Source organism: Phoca vitulina, unplaced genomic scaffold (genome assembly GCF_004348235.1).
Source record: "Phoca vitulina isolate PV1807 unplaced genomic scaffold, GSC_HSeal_1.0 scaffold41, whole genome shotgun sequence".
Taxonomy (NCBI): domain Eukaryota; kingdom Metazoa; phylum Chordata; class Mammalia; order Carnivora; family Phocidae; genus Phoca; species Phoca vitulina.
In genome coordinates this window covers 15,598,114-15,612,599 of record NW_022589744.1, presented here as the reverse complement: position 1 = coordinate 15,612,599, position 14,486 = coordinate 15,598,114, and the positions used below count along the sequence as shown (strand labels likewise).

The following is a 14,486-nucleotide window of genomic DNA, read 5'->3' as shown; positions in this document are numbered from 1 at the left end:
TCACCTGTGGGGCCCGCCTTCCCCTGTCACTGCCGTCCCCTGCCCTGGGGTGTGTCCAGCTTCGGTTTCCTTACCTGCACGAGAGCGTCTTTTCCCTCTTTGGTGCCCGAGCTGGCCGCGGCAGGGAGACACGCCGGGTCCCTCTGGCCTGACCCATCCCCGGGTGCATGGGCCCCGGTCTGGCCCCCGGGCAGCATGCACGAGCCCCATCCGTGTCCCCTCCTCACGGGGCTGTCTCGTCCTGTGACATGACCAGGTGGGGAGAAGGTCTCAGGCCGTCCAGTGGCCGTCCAGCAGTGTGTGCCTGGGGCGCCCAGTTCTGGGGCTTGAGGTGAGGAGGGGCGGCCCTGGTCTCCACAGAGCTCCTGGGCCCGCTTCCTCCCCCCGAGCCACTGCTGTCCTGCAGCTCACCCTCGCTGCCAGCTATTCGAAGATCCAGGCTGGCCTTCGGATGCTTTCTTGTCAAGTCCAGAGAAGGGCGGGTGGCTGGCCCCCGGTGGGGGGCGCTCCTTGAGGGGCGGCGGCCACCGGCTCAGACCCCTCCCTGGGCCGCAGCTGCAGCTGGCAGGAGCTGGTGGCTCACAGCCTCAGCCGGGCTCCCAGGGGCGTGGCCGGGACCACACAGGAGTAGACGGGTCTTTCTATCGAGGCTCTGACCTCCCTCCGCCCACCAGAAAAGGTATTTTGTCTGAAGCTGTTATTAGGAGTTGCCAGGGGGAAGCGGCTGTAAATTACTAAACTATGTATTTTTGCAACTAAGGTATTCAGCAGATGGGAAGACAGGGTGGTGTCCAGAGAGTGGGGCAGGCAGGGAAGCCAGGAAACCTGTGGAGATGGGCAGAGGTGATGCTCCCGCCAGAGGCGGGCCTGACTTCCCAGCCCAGGCAGGACTGGCCACCACCTAGCAGGAGCACCCCAAAGCCCCCTGTGGACAGGACGGGGGGACACCCTTAGTTTCTGGCACGGTCCCTTCCCTGGATGGCTGTGGGTTATAGGGGCATCTGCGGGGGAGCTCTGGGACCACCCCACCTGGACCCCCTCCCCAAGGCCCACGGCACTCTTGGCCTCTGACAACCTGCTTCTGACCCACCACCCTTTTGGGAGATAAGCCCAAACAAATCCTTGAAATTCCTGTCAGATCTGTGCTGGGCAGATCCTCCCTGGCCAAACAGACCGACAGCCTGCCCTGTGGGGTGTGCGCTCCAGCAGGGGGCAGGCCAGGGAGCACTGGCCTTGACCTGTCAGAATTCCTCTACTTCCCTCCCTCTCCTTTAAAGTGTTTTCTTTTCTTTCTCTGACTTCTCAGGAAGTGTTCTTAGACCACTGATGGTCGGCCTTGCCCTTCCAAGTCCATGCAGCAAACACTGAATTTTCCTCCAAGCAATGTGCAGCCTTGGTATATTGTAGTTTCGTTATTCAAAATATTTTCTAATTTCCATGGTGGTTTCTGTGAACTGTGGGTGGTTCCGCATGCATTGCTTTTCTTATCTTTTTGGTTTATGGTTTCTAGCTTGGTTTACCTATGGTCAGAAAATATGTTCTATGTTATTTCAACTCTGATTCGATTGAGATTTGCTTTATGGCCAGAATGTGGTCAATTTTGGTAAACTCTCTATCTGTTGACTTAAAGAGAATGCAGTTGTTGGAAGCAGAGTTGATCTTTATCATTCGGGTTGAGTTAATTCATTGTGTTTCTAGTCTCCTGTATCTTACAGATTTTTTTCCTCCTTGCTCTGTCAGTTCCCAAGAGGAATGCTAAAATCTGCCACTGCGATTGTGCATCGTCTCTTTCTCATTCTAGTTGGCTCATTTTTGCTTTACGAATTCTGAGGCTATGTTAGTGGGTACGTACACATTTGGAACTGTGTGTTTTCCTAGTGAACTGACCCTTCATCTTTATGACATGGCCTTCTTTGTCTAGCAGTGCCTCTTGCATTATGGTCTCTTTCATCGGATAGTAGTAGCTGTACCAGCTTTCTCACCATAGTGTTTGTGTGGTATATCTCTGCGATTATTTTTACTTTCAGGCTTTCTGTGGCATTCCAGTTAAGCATAACTTGAAAACAGCCACAGATAAAATGCAAATAAATGGGCATGGCCGAATCTGGCCTGCACTGAGCTATATTTGGCCCCTGGCCCAGAGGGATTTCTTCTGCTCTGAGGGGCAGTGAGGGGAGGAATTGGGCTAGCTGAGGCCAGACTCCAGTCTCTGTGAGGACTGGCTTGGTTCTCCTGTCCTCACTCCTCACTTCTAACCCCTTAGAGCCCCAAGCCAAGCCCCTCCTCCTCCTCCCTGGCAGATGCCAAACACCCAGGAGGCCGCTGGGTGCCCTCCTCAGCTCTCAGCCTCTTGGCCGCAGTTACCAACACCTGATGGGAAACCTGTGACAACCTCAGGCTCATCTCTCAAAGCCTTTCTTCCCTGGGACTCAGACCCCATGTCCTTGACGCTCTTTTTGCTCATAATAAACATTATAAATAAATGAATATTGTAGTATATTAGGGGATGGTGAGTACCATGAGGAAAGATACCAGGGCAAGGAGATGCAGAACGCGTGGCCAGGGCAAGTGTGATATGCAATAGGGTGGGTTAGGATTGATTTCTTTGGGATGTGGCATTTGAGGAAATTTGAGGGAGACAAGGGAGTTAGTCACGCAGATATAAATCTAAGGAAGAGCATGCCAGGCAGGAACGGCCGTGCAAAAGGAGCAGAGAGGGAGCAATGTGGCTGAAGTCGGGGCCTGGTGGGGAACAAGACATGTGGGTGTTCCAAGGACCTGGCTTGACAGGGGAGCCTCTAGAGGGTTCTGAGTGGAGTGACGGATTGGAGTTTTTTTTTTTTTTTTTTTTTTTTTTTTTAGTAAGCTCTATGCCCACCATGGGTCTTGAACTCACAACCTCGAGATCAAGAGTCACATGCTCCACTGACTGAGCCATCCGGGCGCCCCAGATCTGACTTCTATTTTTAAAGGACCTCTCCACTGCTGTGTTGAGAACCAACTGTCAGAGGGAAGAGGCAGGGAGGCCAATCCAGGAGCTATGGTGGTCACCCAGGCAAGAGGGGGTGGTGGCCAGGATGGTGGCAGGGAGGGGGGCCCTGGGTGATTTCTGAGGGCAGGGCCACTGAGATTCCCACAAAGGCAGGCGAGGAAAGGAGGGGAGGGTGATATGTGAGATGGGCCTCACTCCTGCCATGGCCCCGCGAGGGTGCTCGTGAGGGGCAGCGCCTTCACTTCTGCGTGGTCCAGCCCCCTTGGCCCCTCTTTCCTAGAGGCTGTAGAGTCCCCCGGAGCAGCTGGAAGAGGAAACCCACTCCCACCACGAGTGACACTCGCCCCCCACTTGTGGACATGTGGGGCTCTGAAGGGGGCCCAGGGCTCTCCCCGGGACCAGTCCCCAGGATGGAGGGGGAGTGCGGCCAACCCTGTGCATCTGGCCGCAAGGCTCCTAGCCGGATCAGCCCCAGGAGTGACGCGGCGCTAACAGATAGGAAGGGGCGGGTGGCCGGACTTCACGGAGGGAAAATTGGAGCTCAGCCTCGCTCTCTAAGTTTGAGATGCCTTTTTCACATGAAACGGGGTGTCAGGAAGCCCAGACGGGCACAGGAGTCGGGAGCACAGGAGAGAGGTGGGATGGGGGCCCTGGCTCACACGTGGTACTTAAACCACAGGACGGGAGCCCACCAGGAGGGCAAGCACGGGGGGGAGCAGAGGCACCAGCTCAGGGAGGGAGAAGTAGGGCATCAAGAGGAGGAAAAAGGCAAGCAGGCAGGCAGAGGACTGACCCGGAGTGCACAGCCCAGGGCACATGCCAGGGCCCCCTTGGCTGTACCCCAGGGTCGCAGGTATCCCCGCTCTGTGTTCACGTGGCTGCTGTGTGAGCCCAGGGCAGCCTAGCAGAGCCCGGCTGGGGAAGGGGGTCCTGCGGGGGTCTAGGCACAGAGAGTACTGTGCTGGGAGGGGCGAGAGCCGGCGGGGGGGACCCCCTCTGCAGGTGCCCCCCATGACATGGGGACAAGGGGGAGGCAGAGGGGGCAGGGGCTGGATGCATCCACCCGCCTAGCCTCCCATTCCCCCCGTGCACCCCCACACACCGGCCCCACCCCCACCCCCGCTCACACACTGCCCCCAAGAAACACTCGGGCTGCATTGTTCATTTAATGACGCTGTTCTTCCATTTTCCTGGCATGTGCTGTGTCCACCCCCATGGCCTCCTTGGTCGGCCACGCAGATGTCCCACGATGCCGCATGGGGTACCCTCCCCCGGCCTGGGGCTGGGTGTACACTACTTCTTCTTTGGCACTTTCTCCTTTTTGATCAATTCAGAAAATTCTAGAATAGGAGACAGATTTCTAGACCCCAGGGTAGCCATGGAGGGCCTCAGGCCTGGTTCCTTTCTTCAAACCTCCTTCCCCACCTCAGACCACTCTCTCTGTCCAGGGAGCCTCGGACCTCTGCTCCCATCCAGCCGAGCCTCCCCACGGCCATCTCCACCCACCTCTCCCCCACTCAGAAACCCGCAGCGGCTCCCTGCCAGCTGCCCGCTCAGCACCCCCAACACTTGCTTTCCCATCTCTGGGGGGGGACGGTTACCCAGCAAAGACGGCTGTGAACTGCGTGCCTGGGGTCGGGGAGCCTACTCAGTGTTGTGCCCAGATGGGCACTTAACGGTGCTGTGGGGTCCCGGAGAGGCGGGCCGGGAAGACCCGAGAGAGACCTCTGGCCCCGTTGTCTGTGCTGACCCACCTTCGAAGTCAATCCTCCCGTCCCCATCCGTGTCGGCCGCCTGGATCATGGCCTCTGCCTCCTCGTCTGTCAGCGGGGCGGTGGGCCCGCTGCTGGGAATGGTGGATAGGATGTACCTGGGGCCAGGGGTGGGCTCCGGTCAGAGCCGAGGGGTGTCTGGCTGGTGCCCAATGGTTTGCAAGGTGCTCACTCCCCATTTTACAGGTAGGGAAACTGAGGCCCTGCTGGAGAGGGGTCTCTGGGCCTGGCCCCAGTGCTGTGGACCTGGACTGTTTCCGGCCGGCCCCACCTCCCGAGAGGCCAGCTGGGGCCCACTGGGCGGGGGGAGGGGCACCAGGTCTTCTGCTGGGGTGGGCGTGGTTGTTGTGGACTGGGCCCTAGGCCCCGGGCTCAGGACCCCGATCCCCAGCCACTGGCCATTACTTGATCTCATTCCACTCGATGAAACCACTCTTGTCCTTGTCCAGGGTCTGGAAGGCCTGGCGGATGGCGCTGTCCAGCTGCCCCGAGGCCTGGAACTTCTGCATGTACTCCAGGAACTTGAGGTAGTTGAAGGAGCCTAGGACAGCCAGGCGCAGGTCACGGGGGCCCGAGGGAGGCTTCTGCCCTGGGGTGGGGACTGCCGTGGCCTGCTCTTCCCCTCCCCCACCCCATGTGTCCCGCGCCGCTCAGCCCAGGGAAGGGGGAGCCCGCAGATGGGCTCCGGTGTCCACTGCTTCCTTGGCCATGGCTGGGCCGGGCCCGGGGCAGGGAGGCCATGCTGGGGATGAGGGGTGTGCTATATACCGTGATGCCTCATGTCTGTGGGCAGCATCTCTATGTCCTTGTCCGACAGGGATGTGCCCATAGCCAAGGCCATCTTCTTCATCTGAGAGGAGAAGTCCTCGTCCATCCTGGCCCTGCGGTGGACAGGAGCCAGCTCGGTGGGTGCACACAGGCAGGGTGGGGGCACTCTGCCTACCCCTAATCCTACCCCTAACCCTAACTCTAACAGACACAGTCCCCGCAAGGCACCAACTCCTGCCTCCCGAGCAGGGTCCCCAGGTGCAGAGGCCCTTGGGGTGCCTGGCCTTGCAGAGACTCCTGTGTCCAGGGCCCTGGGGGAAGATGCGCCCGAGACCCCCCCTCTTGCCGGCTGGCCACCTTGAGTACCACTTCCATGTCACAGAAGAGGCTGAGGCCCCCAGACAGCAAGTGGTGAGCTTGGGGTCCTTCACTCTGCTCAGAAGCGGTGGTGGCCGCCCTCTGACCCTTCAACGCCGCCAGGGAACTTCCCTCTGTCCTTCCAGGCCCATCTCATAGCCGCCTCCTCTGGGAAGCCTTCTTGGTTACCTGCAGCCCCACCTCCTTCCACCCTGACTCCGGGCCCACAGCCTGGGCCTCGCTCTCCCAGACCCCAGACCAGCAGGCCTTGGGCCTCCCGGCTGGCCGCTCACCGCCTGCAGCGAGTTGGCTCTGCATTGAGCAATGCCCAGATGCTCTGAGCAGGGAGCACCACTGCCGCCTTTCCAGGCATCTGCCCACAGGCCCCATGGACGTGTGCGTGTCACTGTCCTCAGTTCACGGAGAGTCTGAGGCAGGCCGGGAGTCCAGCCAGGAGGGTGGGGGTCTGGTCACAGGCTGAGGGGCCAGCAGGTGGGGACCAGGCTGTCCTGTGGCCTCGAGGCAGTGCCTTGTGACCTGCTGGGCTCTCGGGTTGCTGTCCCCAGGGGGGGTTGGGTTCTGGGACTTGTGGCAAAACAGCTATTTCAGAGGCTCCTTGGCCCTCTCAAAAGTTCATGGGGTGGCAGAACGTTCTGGAACATACTCCCATGTCCAGGAAGGGCAGCCCTGTGGCCCGTGCATCCTGAGTGGAGCTGGGCAGTGGCCGGGGGAGTGTCCTTTCCTCCCAAAAGAGAAGCCACGGGTCAAAGTTTGCAGCTCAAGCCTGGCAGCCTGGGGGTGCAGGGAGTGCGGGATAGAGCCCCAGGACCGTGACCTCCTTCCTGACCCTGGCCGTGCCCCACAGCTATTCTGTGACATGGGGAGACCCCTGCCCATCCTGCCCCTTCTCAGGGTCTTATGAGGAGTCAGGAGGGAAGGGAGATACTGGGGAAAGGGCTTTGGGGCCTGAGGTAGGCCTGGAGATGGGTCCCCTGTGCATCATGCCCGAAAGCCGGCTCCTGGGGGGCTGGCCTGGGAGGCAGGGTGGGGGTGGTGAGCGGCGAGCCAGGGCAGACCTGGGCCACAGAGGCCCACAGGACGGGCCCCACCAGCCCACATCCTGAGCTGAGCCCCTGTTCCGCTCTCCCATGCCAGAATCTCAGAACTCCATTCTGGAAGGAGGGGTTGTCCCGCCTGCCCCTTGGGGCCCGCCAGAGCCCGTGTCCCACGCTTTATGAAGGAGGGGCTGGGCCCAATTCCAGGCCAGGTCTGGCAGAGCCCGGGGTCGACATCCTGTCTGCAGAGCGCACTGGGCGCCCTGGGCTGTGTTCCCCACCCAGTCCTAGCCCACTGCTCTAGGGGGGGTACCCCCCACAGGAAGGCCGGGGAGCCTGAGATCAGAGCTGGTGCGGGGGCAGGGCCTGGGGCCTCGGGCTGCTGGTGGTTTATTTATAGCCCTGACCCAGGGCCTGGGATGGCGTCTCGCTCACCCCCAGAGGGAAGCCGACATGTCTCACCAGAGCTGTGGGGTGGGGACTGCGGGCACCACATGACGCCAGCCCTCTGGTGCCCTGCGCGCCCCTGCCCAGCCTCCTGGGCTGCTCCCACTTCGTCCTTCTCCTCGGACGGGATCCCTCCCTCCCTCCCGCCTCACTGCCTTCCACAGCCAAAGCAGGACTGAGTTCTAAAACCTGGCTAAGACCCCCCAGAACCCCACCTGTCCCGGGCATTGCTGTGCCCTGAATGCCCTCCCAAGGCTGGCAGGGACGTCGCCCCACCCCAGACCACTGTGGACCGCCTGCGTAGCCCTCCTGGGGACTGTGTTCTGCTTCTAGCATCTGCCGGTGAGTCCCCAAGTTCAGATGCTGATATAAGAAAAAATGCTGCATGAGCTGGGGGGCTGGTGGGGGGAGGTGACAGAGGCAGGGGCCCCAGCAGATGGGGACTGGGTCCGAGGGGATCCAGAGCTGACTTCGTGTGCCCACCGGAGTCAGTGGGTCTGTTGGCCTTGGACCCCCTGCCCGGGCAGGCTCCCTGGCCCCCCAGTCAGCACCTGGGGCCCTGAGGTCAGTGAGCAGGTCTCAGCCTCCCCACCCTGCTCCCCAAATCCTAGCACTCTCTCAGAGGCCCACATAAGCACATGCATGCTCACGTGCCCACCCCTGCAGACCCAGGTGCACGCGGCTGCCTCTAAGACTGGGGCTGCCCCTCCCCTTCCGCCTCCTTTTCCTGCCTCCCCTGGACCTCCCTGGGGTCTCCTCAGCCCCTTGGGCCTCCACTTGTCCTATGGATGAGAATGAGACCACAAGCTTTGGCCACACAGTGTGGGCAGCTCTGGCTGGGCCCAGAGCCCATACCACCCCTCCCTGGGCAAGGCTCACCTCTGCCTGGTTTCGCTCGAGGGCTGTGGGGAGGCAGGTCAGGCTGGGGTTGCTGATAGTCTGTGGGGGCTCCAGCTTTTATACCTGCAGCCACTGGGCCTATTTACAGCTTGGGCTGCACCTGTCCTCCCCACCCCCCGCCCCTCCCAGGCACTCCAGCCTGGCACTGGCCTGCCTCCCCCAGGGGCTCACTGGCACTTGGCACATCCACGCCGGGCGGGGCAGACTGACCGTCAGCAGCGCCCGGCCTCCCGAAGCCCAGGGTGGGGGTGGGGAGAGTGGCAGCACCGGGGAGCAAGAGAAGTTTCTGTCTGTTGCATTAGGGCCCACCCTGCCCGCGGGCCTTACAGGGTGAGGTGGTGGGCCAGGAGAGGGCTGGCCGGGCCAGCCAGGGTCACCCAGGGCGTGCGAGCTGGCCGGCATGTCCGAGAAGCCACCAGAAGCCCCTGGACAGGGACCGCATCCAGTGAGCAGCCGGGTCGGGCAGCTGTCCTTTGTCCCCGGGTCGCTGTAGGGGGTCAGGGCTGGCCATAAAGGTGAGGGGAGGAGAGGCCGGTCTGTCAGGCCATGCTGCCTCCTGCAGTCTCGGGGAGCAGGGCTGTGTGACCCCGGGCAGGGCTGGCCTCTCTGGCTGGGGAGGCCCCTCGAAGGACAGTCGCCAGGTTGAGAATGGGGACACCAGAGACCGATGTACCCTGAGAGCCCCTCCCAGCTCTGGCCTGCCTGGAGACCCCTCACGTCCACTGGTTTTCACAAACGGTGCCATGCCCCAATACCAGGGCAGACCCTGGGGTGCAGCCTCTTCCCAGCCCTGCCCACCACTTTCTCTGTGCGGGTTTCCCTGGTCATTCTGCACAGCGTGGACACGGCGCTGAGATCTGCCTTCTTGGTGTGAGAGTCGCTCACGCATCACCGGGAAATTCATATAACATTTTGTGCGCTACCTTGTGTCACAGCTTCACATGAGGCCGGCGAGCTGAGGACCTTCCAGAAACTTCCAATGGCCATCTGCTGCTGGACCCCAAACAGATCCCAGCATTTTGCTCATAGAGATGCTATTTCATTGTGCATCTCTGTCCAGGGGAGTGTCTCCTGCTCCTTGGCTGTGTTCACAAGAGTGGGATGATCGGGACCAACGGTGGAGGGTTCCACATTCTTCCCCCGACGCTTTCCAACACACCCGTGCGCTCGGTGCTCCGGTGTGGGATGCACGCCTGCGCGTCCGCACGTACACCGAGGTCCCCAGCAGGCACGCTGACTGCCACCCGACATACGTGTCCCTACAGCGGAAGGCCACTCTGCACAAAAGGAATGAACCACATGCCATGATGCGGATGGATCTCGACACCTTACATCCAGGGAAAGAAGCCAGTCACAGAGGGGCCACATAACGCCTGGTTCCATTTGTATAAAATCCCCAGAACTTGCAAATCCATACAGACAGAAAGCGGGTCGGTGGTTGCCGAGGGCTGGAGGGGAAGGGAGTGAGGAATTCATGTTTAACAGCTTTGGGGTTTGGGAGTGGGGAGAATGTTCTAGAACTGAATAGAGGTGATGGCTGCACATACTGACTGTGCTAAATGCCACTGAATTGTTCACGTTAAAATGGTTTGTTTTATGTTATATGAATTTCACCTCGATTAAAAAAATGTGGAATGGGAAACGTTGCTTCGAATAAAGCATAAATCAAACAGAAAACATAAATAAGCAGCACTGGAGGGCCTCACAGTGGGACTGGCCCAGCGTTGAGCCCCGCTCCGCCCGGCCCTCTGGGGGAGGCATCTTCTGGAAGGCCTGGTGGCCGCACATGAGGGGTGGGGAGCCTGGTGGGAGTTTCCAGGCCCCTGGAACCAGCACCTGCCCTGAGCTGACAGACGGCCGGCTCCTGGCGGCCCCTCTGGTTTCGTTTCTGTCCGGAGTTGGGCCGCACCTCTGTGCCTGCGGCCCCGGCCCCTGCTCTGCGCTGAGCTGGCCTGGAGGGTAACGGGAACCACCTCGCAGCCCTGGGGACACTGTCATCCCAGCTGGCCTGCTCTCTGCCCATCCCGCTGCCCTCCAGCCCTGCCTTCAGCCCAAGGAGTGTGAGACCAATTAGCCCTTCCTCTTCAGCGAGCCATGTTGACGGAAGGACAAGGCTCCTTCGAGCCTCCGCCGCCTCCCAGGTCCCGGCGTGTCCCCCTGGGGCTGCCGGGGGCGCCTGGCTGGTTCTGAGCACTGGCACCCTTGGTGGCTGCCCTCTGCCCTCTGAGGGCTCTTTGGCAAATGCCAGGACCCCTCTCCTCGTCACCCTGCCGAGCACGGCTGTGGTGGGCAGGCCTGTGGAGGAGAGTTCTGGGGGCAGGAGACAGGCCCATCCCCTTCTCAGCGGCACCCACCCCCCACAGGTGGGGGCGGGCCGGTGGGGACAATAGGAGCACCTGACCCCCACCCCTACCCCCAGGCAGCAGGTCTGGGGTGTGGGTACGCTGACCCTCCGGGGGTGAAGTCCCAGCAAGCAGAGTGTCCTTGGGGCACTGCCAAGTGTGGGCTTGTGGGCTGAATCCAGGCGAGCTCGTGTGTCCTCTTATAGGAGGCGCTCCACGGACGCCGACCCTGTGCCCTTGGCCCTGCCCCTGTGTCCTTCACCTCTGTAGTGGGATGAATGGTGCCCCCCAGGAGGTATGTCCGTGTCCTAGTCCTGGTACCTATCGATGGGATCGTGTTTGGAAATAGGGTCTTTGTCGATGTGCCCACGTTAGGATGGGGCCGTACAGTTAGGATGGGGCCATACTAGATAGGGCTGGGCCCTCAATCCGCTGGCTGGGTCCTTATGAGAACCGGAGAGACCCAGAGAATGGAGTGACATGGCCGCGGGCCACGGGCCACCTGGGCCACCTGGGCCACCAGGAGCTGGTAGAGGCAGGAGGCGCTTCCCCTAGCCTTCCAGCGCACGGGCCTGCCAACAGCTCAGGGCCAGACTCCAGAGCTGTGAGAGACCATTTCTGCTGTTTTAAGGCCCCGGGTTGTGGTCATTTGTCAGGGTGGCTCCCGGACACTCACCAAGGCCCCTGCCCAGAACCCCTTGTGCTCTCTGCTGCCTCCTGCCCCCTCTCCCACCTCAGGCCCGTCCCTTCATGTGACCCTCTCCCCAAGCCTCAGGTGAGGACCCAGGCCGAATGCACAGCAGGCTCTCTCTCTTTATTAGGGGCCTAATCAAGGGGCCCGGAGGTCCCTGGGGGCAGCACGAAGGAGGCTGCCACCCGCAGGCTGGCCAGGCTCCTGGGCTCCCCAGTGCCTGGCATGGGCCGACAAGGGTGCGCGTCGGGGGCGTGGATTGAAGGGGCGCTAGGCCGACAGGCAAACAGTCCCGGGCCTGCCCTCGCCTCAGGCCCCCGGGCGGCTCTGCTCCGGCTGTCGCGTGAATCAGGATTGCGCTGTTGCTCATCACGGCTCTCAGCGATTCTGACTCTTTAACACATCACATTAAAGTATTAGTTACCTGATAACTAAGTTGGACAGCTTTACCGAGATATAATTCACACACCATAAAGGTCACTGTTTAGAACGCACGATTCAGGGTTTTGTAAGGACATCCACAGGGTTGTACAACCATCACCTCTAATTGCAAAACACTTTCAGCACCCCAGAAAGAGGCCCTGCGCCCCTCCGGCAGGCACTGCCCATCCCCCGTCCCCGCCATGTCCCTATGGTTGGGGGCAGTGTGGTCCCTCACACGGGTCTGGTTTCTCTTGCTGAGCACGCCCCCAGGTCAGTGCTTTGGTGACACTCCACTGCATTTCCTGTGCCCACTCACCTGCCGATGGACACAACTCCCGAGCTTCTGGGGCCCCCTCGGGGCCTCACTCATGTCACCCCCCCCCCCCGGCCCCACGTCACTCCTGCATGTGAGAGACCTCGCCCTTCCTGCATCTCCTCTGGCCCCGAACTCCCTTCTGTACACACCCTTCCCAGCCAGGCCCGCCCCCTTGGATCCTTCCAGGGAATGGCGCCCTCCCCCCACCGCCCCAGGCGTGGGCCAGGCAGGACTTGTGCTGGACACGGTCTGCCCTGGATGCCTCTGTGACCGTAGGCCCCGAGGCATCTTGCCTATGACCTCGGTCTCCGTGGGCCTAGAGCTCAGTGTCCTGTGCTAGCAAAGCCAGTCTGGCCTTTATGGGTGGAAGCACCTTGTGACAGGCCAGCCCCTTGGGCAGTGGTCACTCAGGTATGTGGCACCCCAGCCCCCCCTTTATTAGGCCCAGCCCCTGTTCTGGCTGTGGAGGTCAGGGGAAGGAGTGGGGCATGTTTTCAGGAACTTTTGGCCAACCCAGGACTGGCAGAAGCCGCCCCTGCGGGAACCTTGGGGTGGGCTGGCCACTGGTCACCCCCAGATTGGCAGGTCCACCCCTGCCCGCCCTCACCCCTGCCTGCCCTATACACTGGGACTGGTCTCTCTCACTGTCCCTGCCGCTGCCACTGGACAAGCAAGGCCCTGTAACTCAGGGCCCACATTGTTGCGTTTTCCTGCTGGTATGCGGGTCCTTTGCCGGACCTGTGTTTTCTCAGAGGTCGGGGGACTGGACCTCCAGCCCGGAGGCCAAGGGAAGAGTCCCCGGCAGCCTGGCCGGCCCCGAGCAGCTCTGCTCTGCCCTCCACAGGGCTGAAGTACCTTGTCCTGCCCAGTCGGCCTCATCACGCCAGCCGAGGGGCAGGCTCTCGCTGACCTGGAGGCCTTGGGCTCGAGAGCCCCCGGAAGGACAGCAGTTCCTGTCTCTGCCTCCGGGAAGCACACACACAGACCGTCCCCTGAATTGCAGGGCCAGCCTTCCTGCCCCACACCGGGACGGCAGTGCGTGCTTGCTGGCTGGCCTCACATGGGAAGCCCTGACCCAAGGAATAGACTAATGGCGGGGGGACCTGGGACATTTCTAGTTCAATGGTCACCATGCTCGGGGAGTAGCAGGAATCCTGGTTCCAGTAAAACCTCAGAGGACCCTGGTTCCCCGGGGGAAAGGGGTGTCACTATGGTTAAATGGGCTGGGAGTGTTGCACCTGGGGCCCCCGGGTCTTCTCCTGCCCTGCCTGTACCCCAGAGGACAATCCGGAACCCCAAAGCTCCGAGATCTGGCCCACCCTCCACCTGAGGCTTCGGCTACAGGCGGCCGCCGAGTGTTGGGAGGGTGTGCGCCCACATGTGTGTTCACAGGCAAACTGGCACAGAGGCCAGCCACGGTGGTGCAGAGGCTCTGGACAGAGGCTACTTAGGGCCACTGGACATCTCCCCTGCCTGTCCCCAAGGAGGCTCCCCGGACTGGTTGGGGTCCAGGTTATGCGGCACCTTCTTGGGTGGGGAAGGGAGGTCCCCGACTGGGGACCCAGCCCCCTTTCCCTGGGTACACTCCTAGATCACAGCCCTCAGCCACCCTCACCCTCGGTGGCCTCCGACCCTCCTAGCCCCTGGGATCTGAGCACCTGCCACAGACCAGGCCCCCTACTGGCCACCTCACCTGTGGCTGGTGCACCCCCCACCGAGGCCGGGGGGCAAAGCAGCTTACAGCAGCCACCACCCAGTCAGGGCCGGTAAGAAGGCTCTGGACAGCTTGTTCTCCTCCACAGGCCTGTGGTGGGGTGGGACTGCCCCTTCAGGGGACCCTTAAGGTCTGAAGGTACTTTGACCTTCGGGTACTTTCTACACAGGGGGCCCCCTTAGGAGAAAAAGGTCACGTTCTGACACCCTCTCCCTAAGGGGCCGACTCCTCTGCCAGGAGCACTGAGCCTTGCTCTCCCCAAAGCCTTCCGGGCCTGCTTTGGGCAGGTGCCCCCCTCCTGCTCCCACAACACCCCTGCCCTCCAGCCGGGCCCTGCCAAGGGGCTGTGCTCATCGGGCCAGGGAATGAATGGACGGATGAACGAGCGTGACCCAAGTTACATAAAGGCCAGATCCCAGCCACACTGTAACTCCCCCGGCTCCCACAGGGAGGACGGGCGTTGGCCTCACCCCCCCCCCCGCCCCCGCGCCCCACGGGCCCCCCTGCTGCGGGCGCCGCAGCGGTGCAAGATGGCGCGGCCTGGGGAGGGGCGGACGGTCCCTCGGTGCCCAGCGCCGCCGCGCCCGCCCCAAACGCCCGGAGCTGTGCACTCCCGGGCGGGGGCGGCCGCCACCTTCTCCCCCCCCCTCGCTGCGTGGCACAGGCTGGGGTGGCTAGTGCCAAAATACCCCCTCCCGCCCCCCCCCCC

The 14,486-nt window shown here is 61.7% G+C and overlaps 1 protein-coding gene across 3 annotated transcripts in view; it reads right to left on the bottom strand.

Moving 5' to 3' along the window:
- Positions 1-4,150: 4,150 nt before the first annotated feature.
- The window catches only part of PVALEF (parvalbumin like EF-hand containing), an 11,854-nt gene continuing 1,518 nt past the window's right edge, over positions 4,151-14,486 (bottom strand). The window contains exons 2-6 of one of the 3 annotated variants that reach the window (XM_032429473.1): positions 9,215-9,568; positions 5,533-5,645; positions 5,170-5,305; positions 4,747-4,862; positions 4,151-4,332 (exon numbers count right to left, since the gene is read on the bottom strand). In XM_032429473.1, the coding sequence (XP_032285364.1) occupies positions 4,286-4,332; positions 4,747-4,862; positions 5,170-5,305; positions 5,533-5,638 (405 nt within the window). In that variant the 5' untranslated portion in view covers positions 5,639-5,645; positions 9,215-9,568 and the 3' untranslated portion in view covers positions 4,151-4,285. Of the gene's footprint in view, positions 4,333-4,746; positions 4,863-5,169; positions 5,306-5,532; positions 5,646-8,270; positions 8,305-9,214; positions 9,569-14,486 lie in introns of those variants that run through there. The other 2 variants (XM_032429476.1, XM_032429475.1) reach the window with 2 other exon arrangements.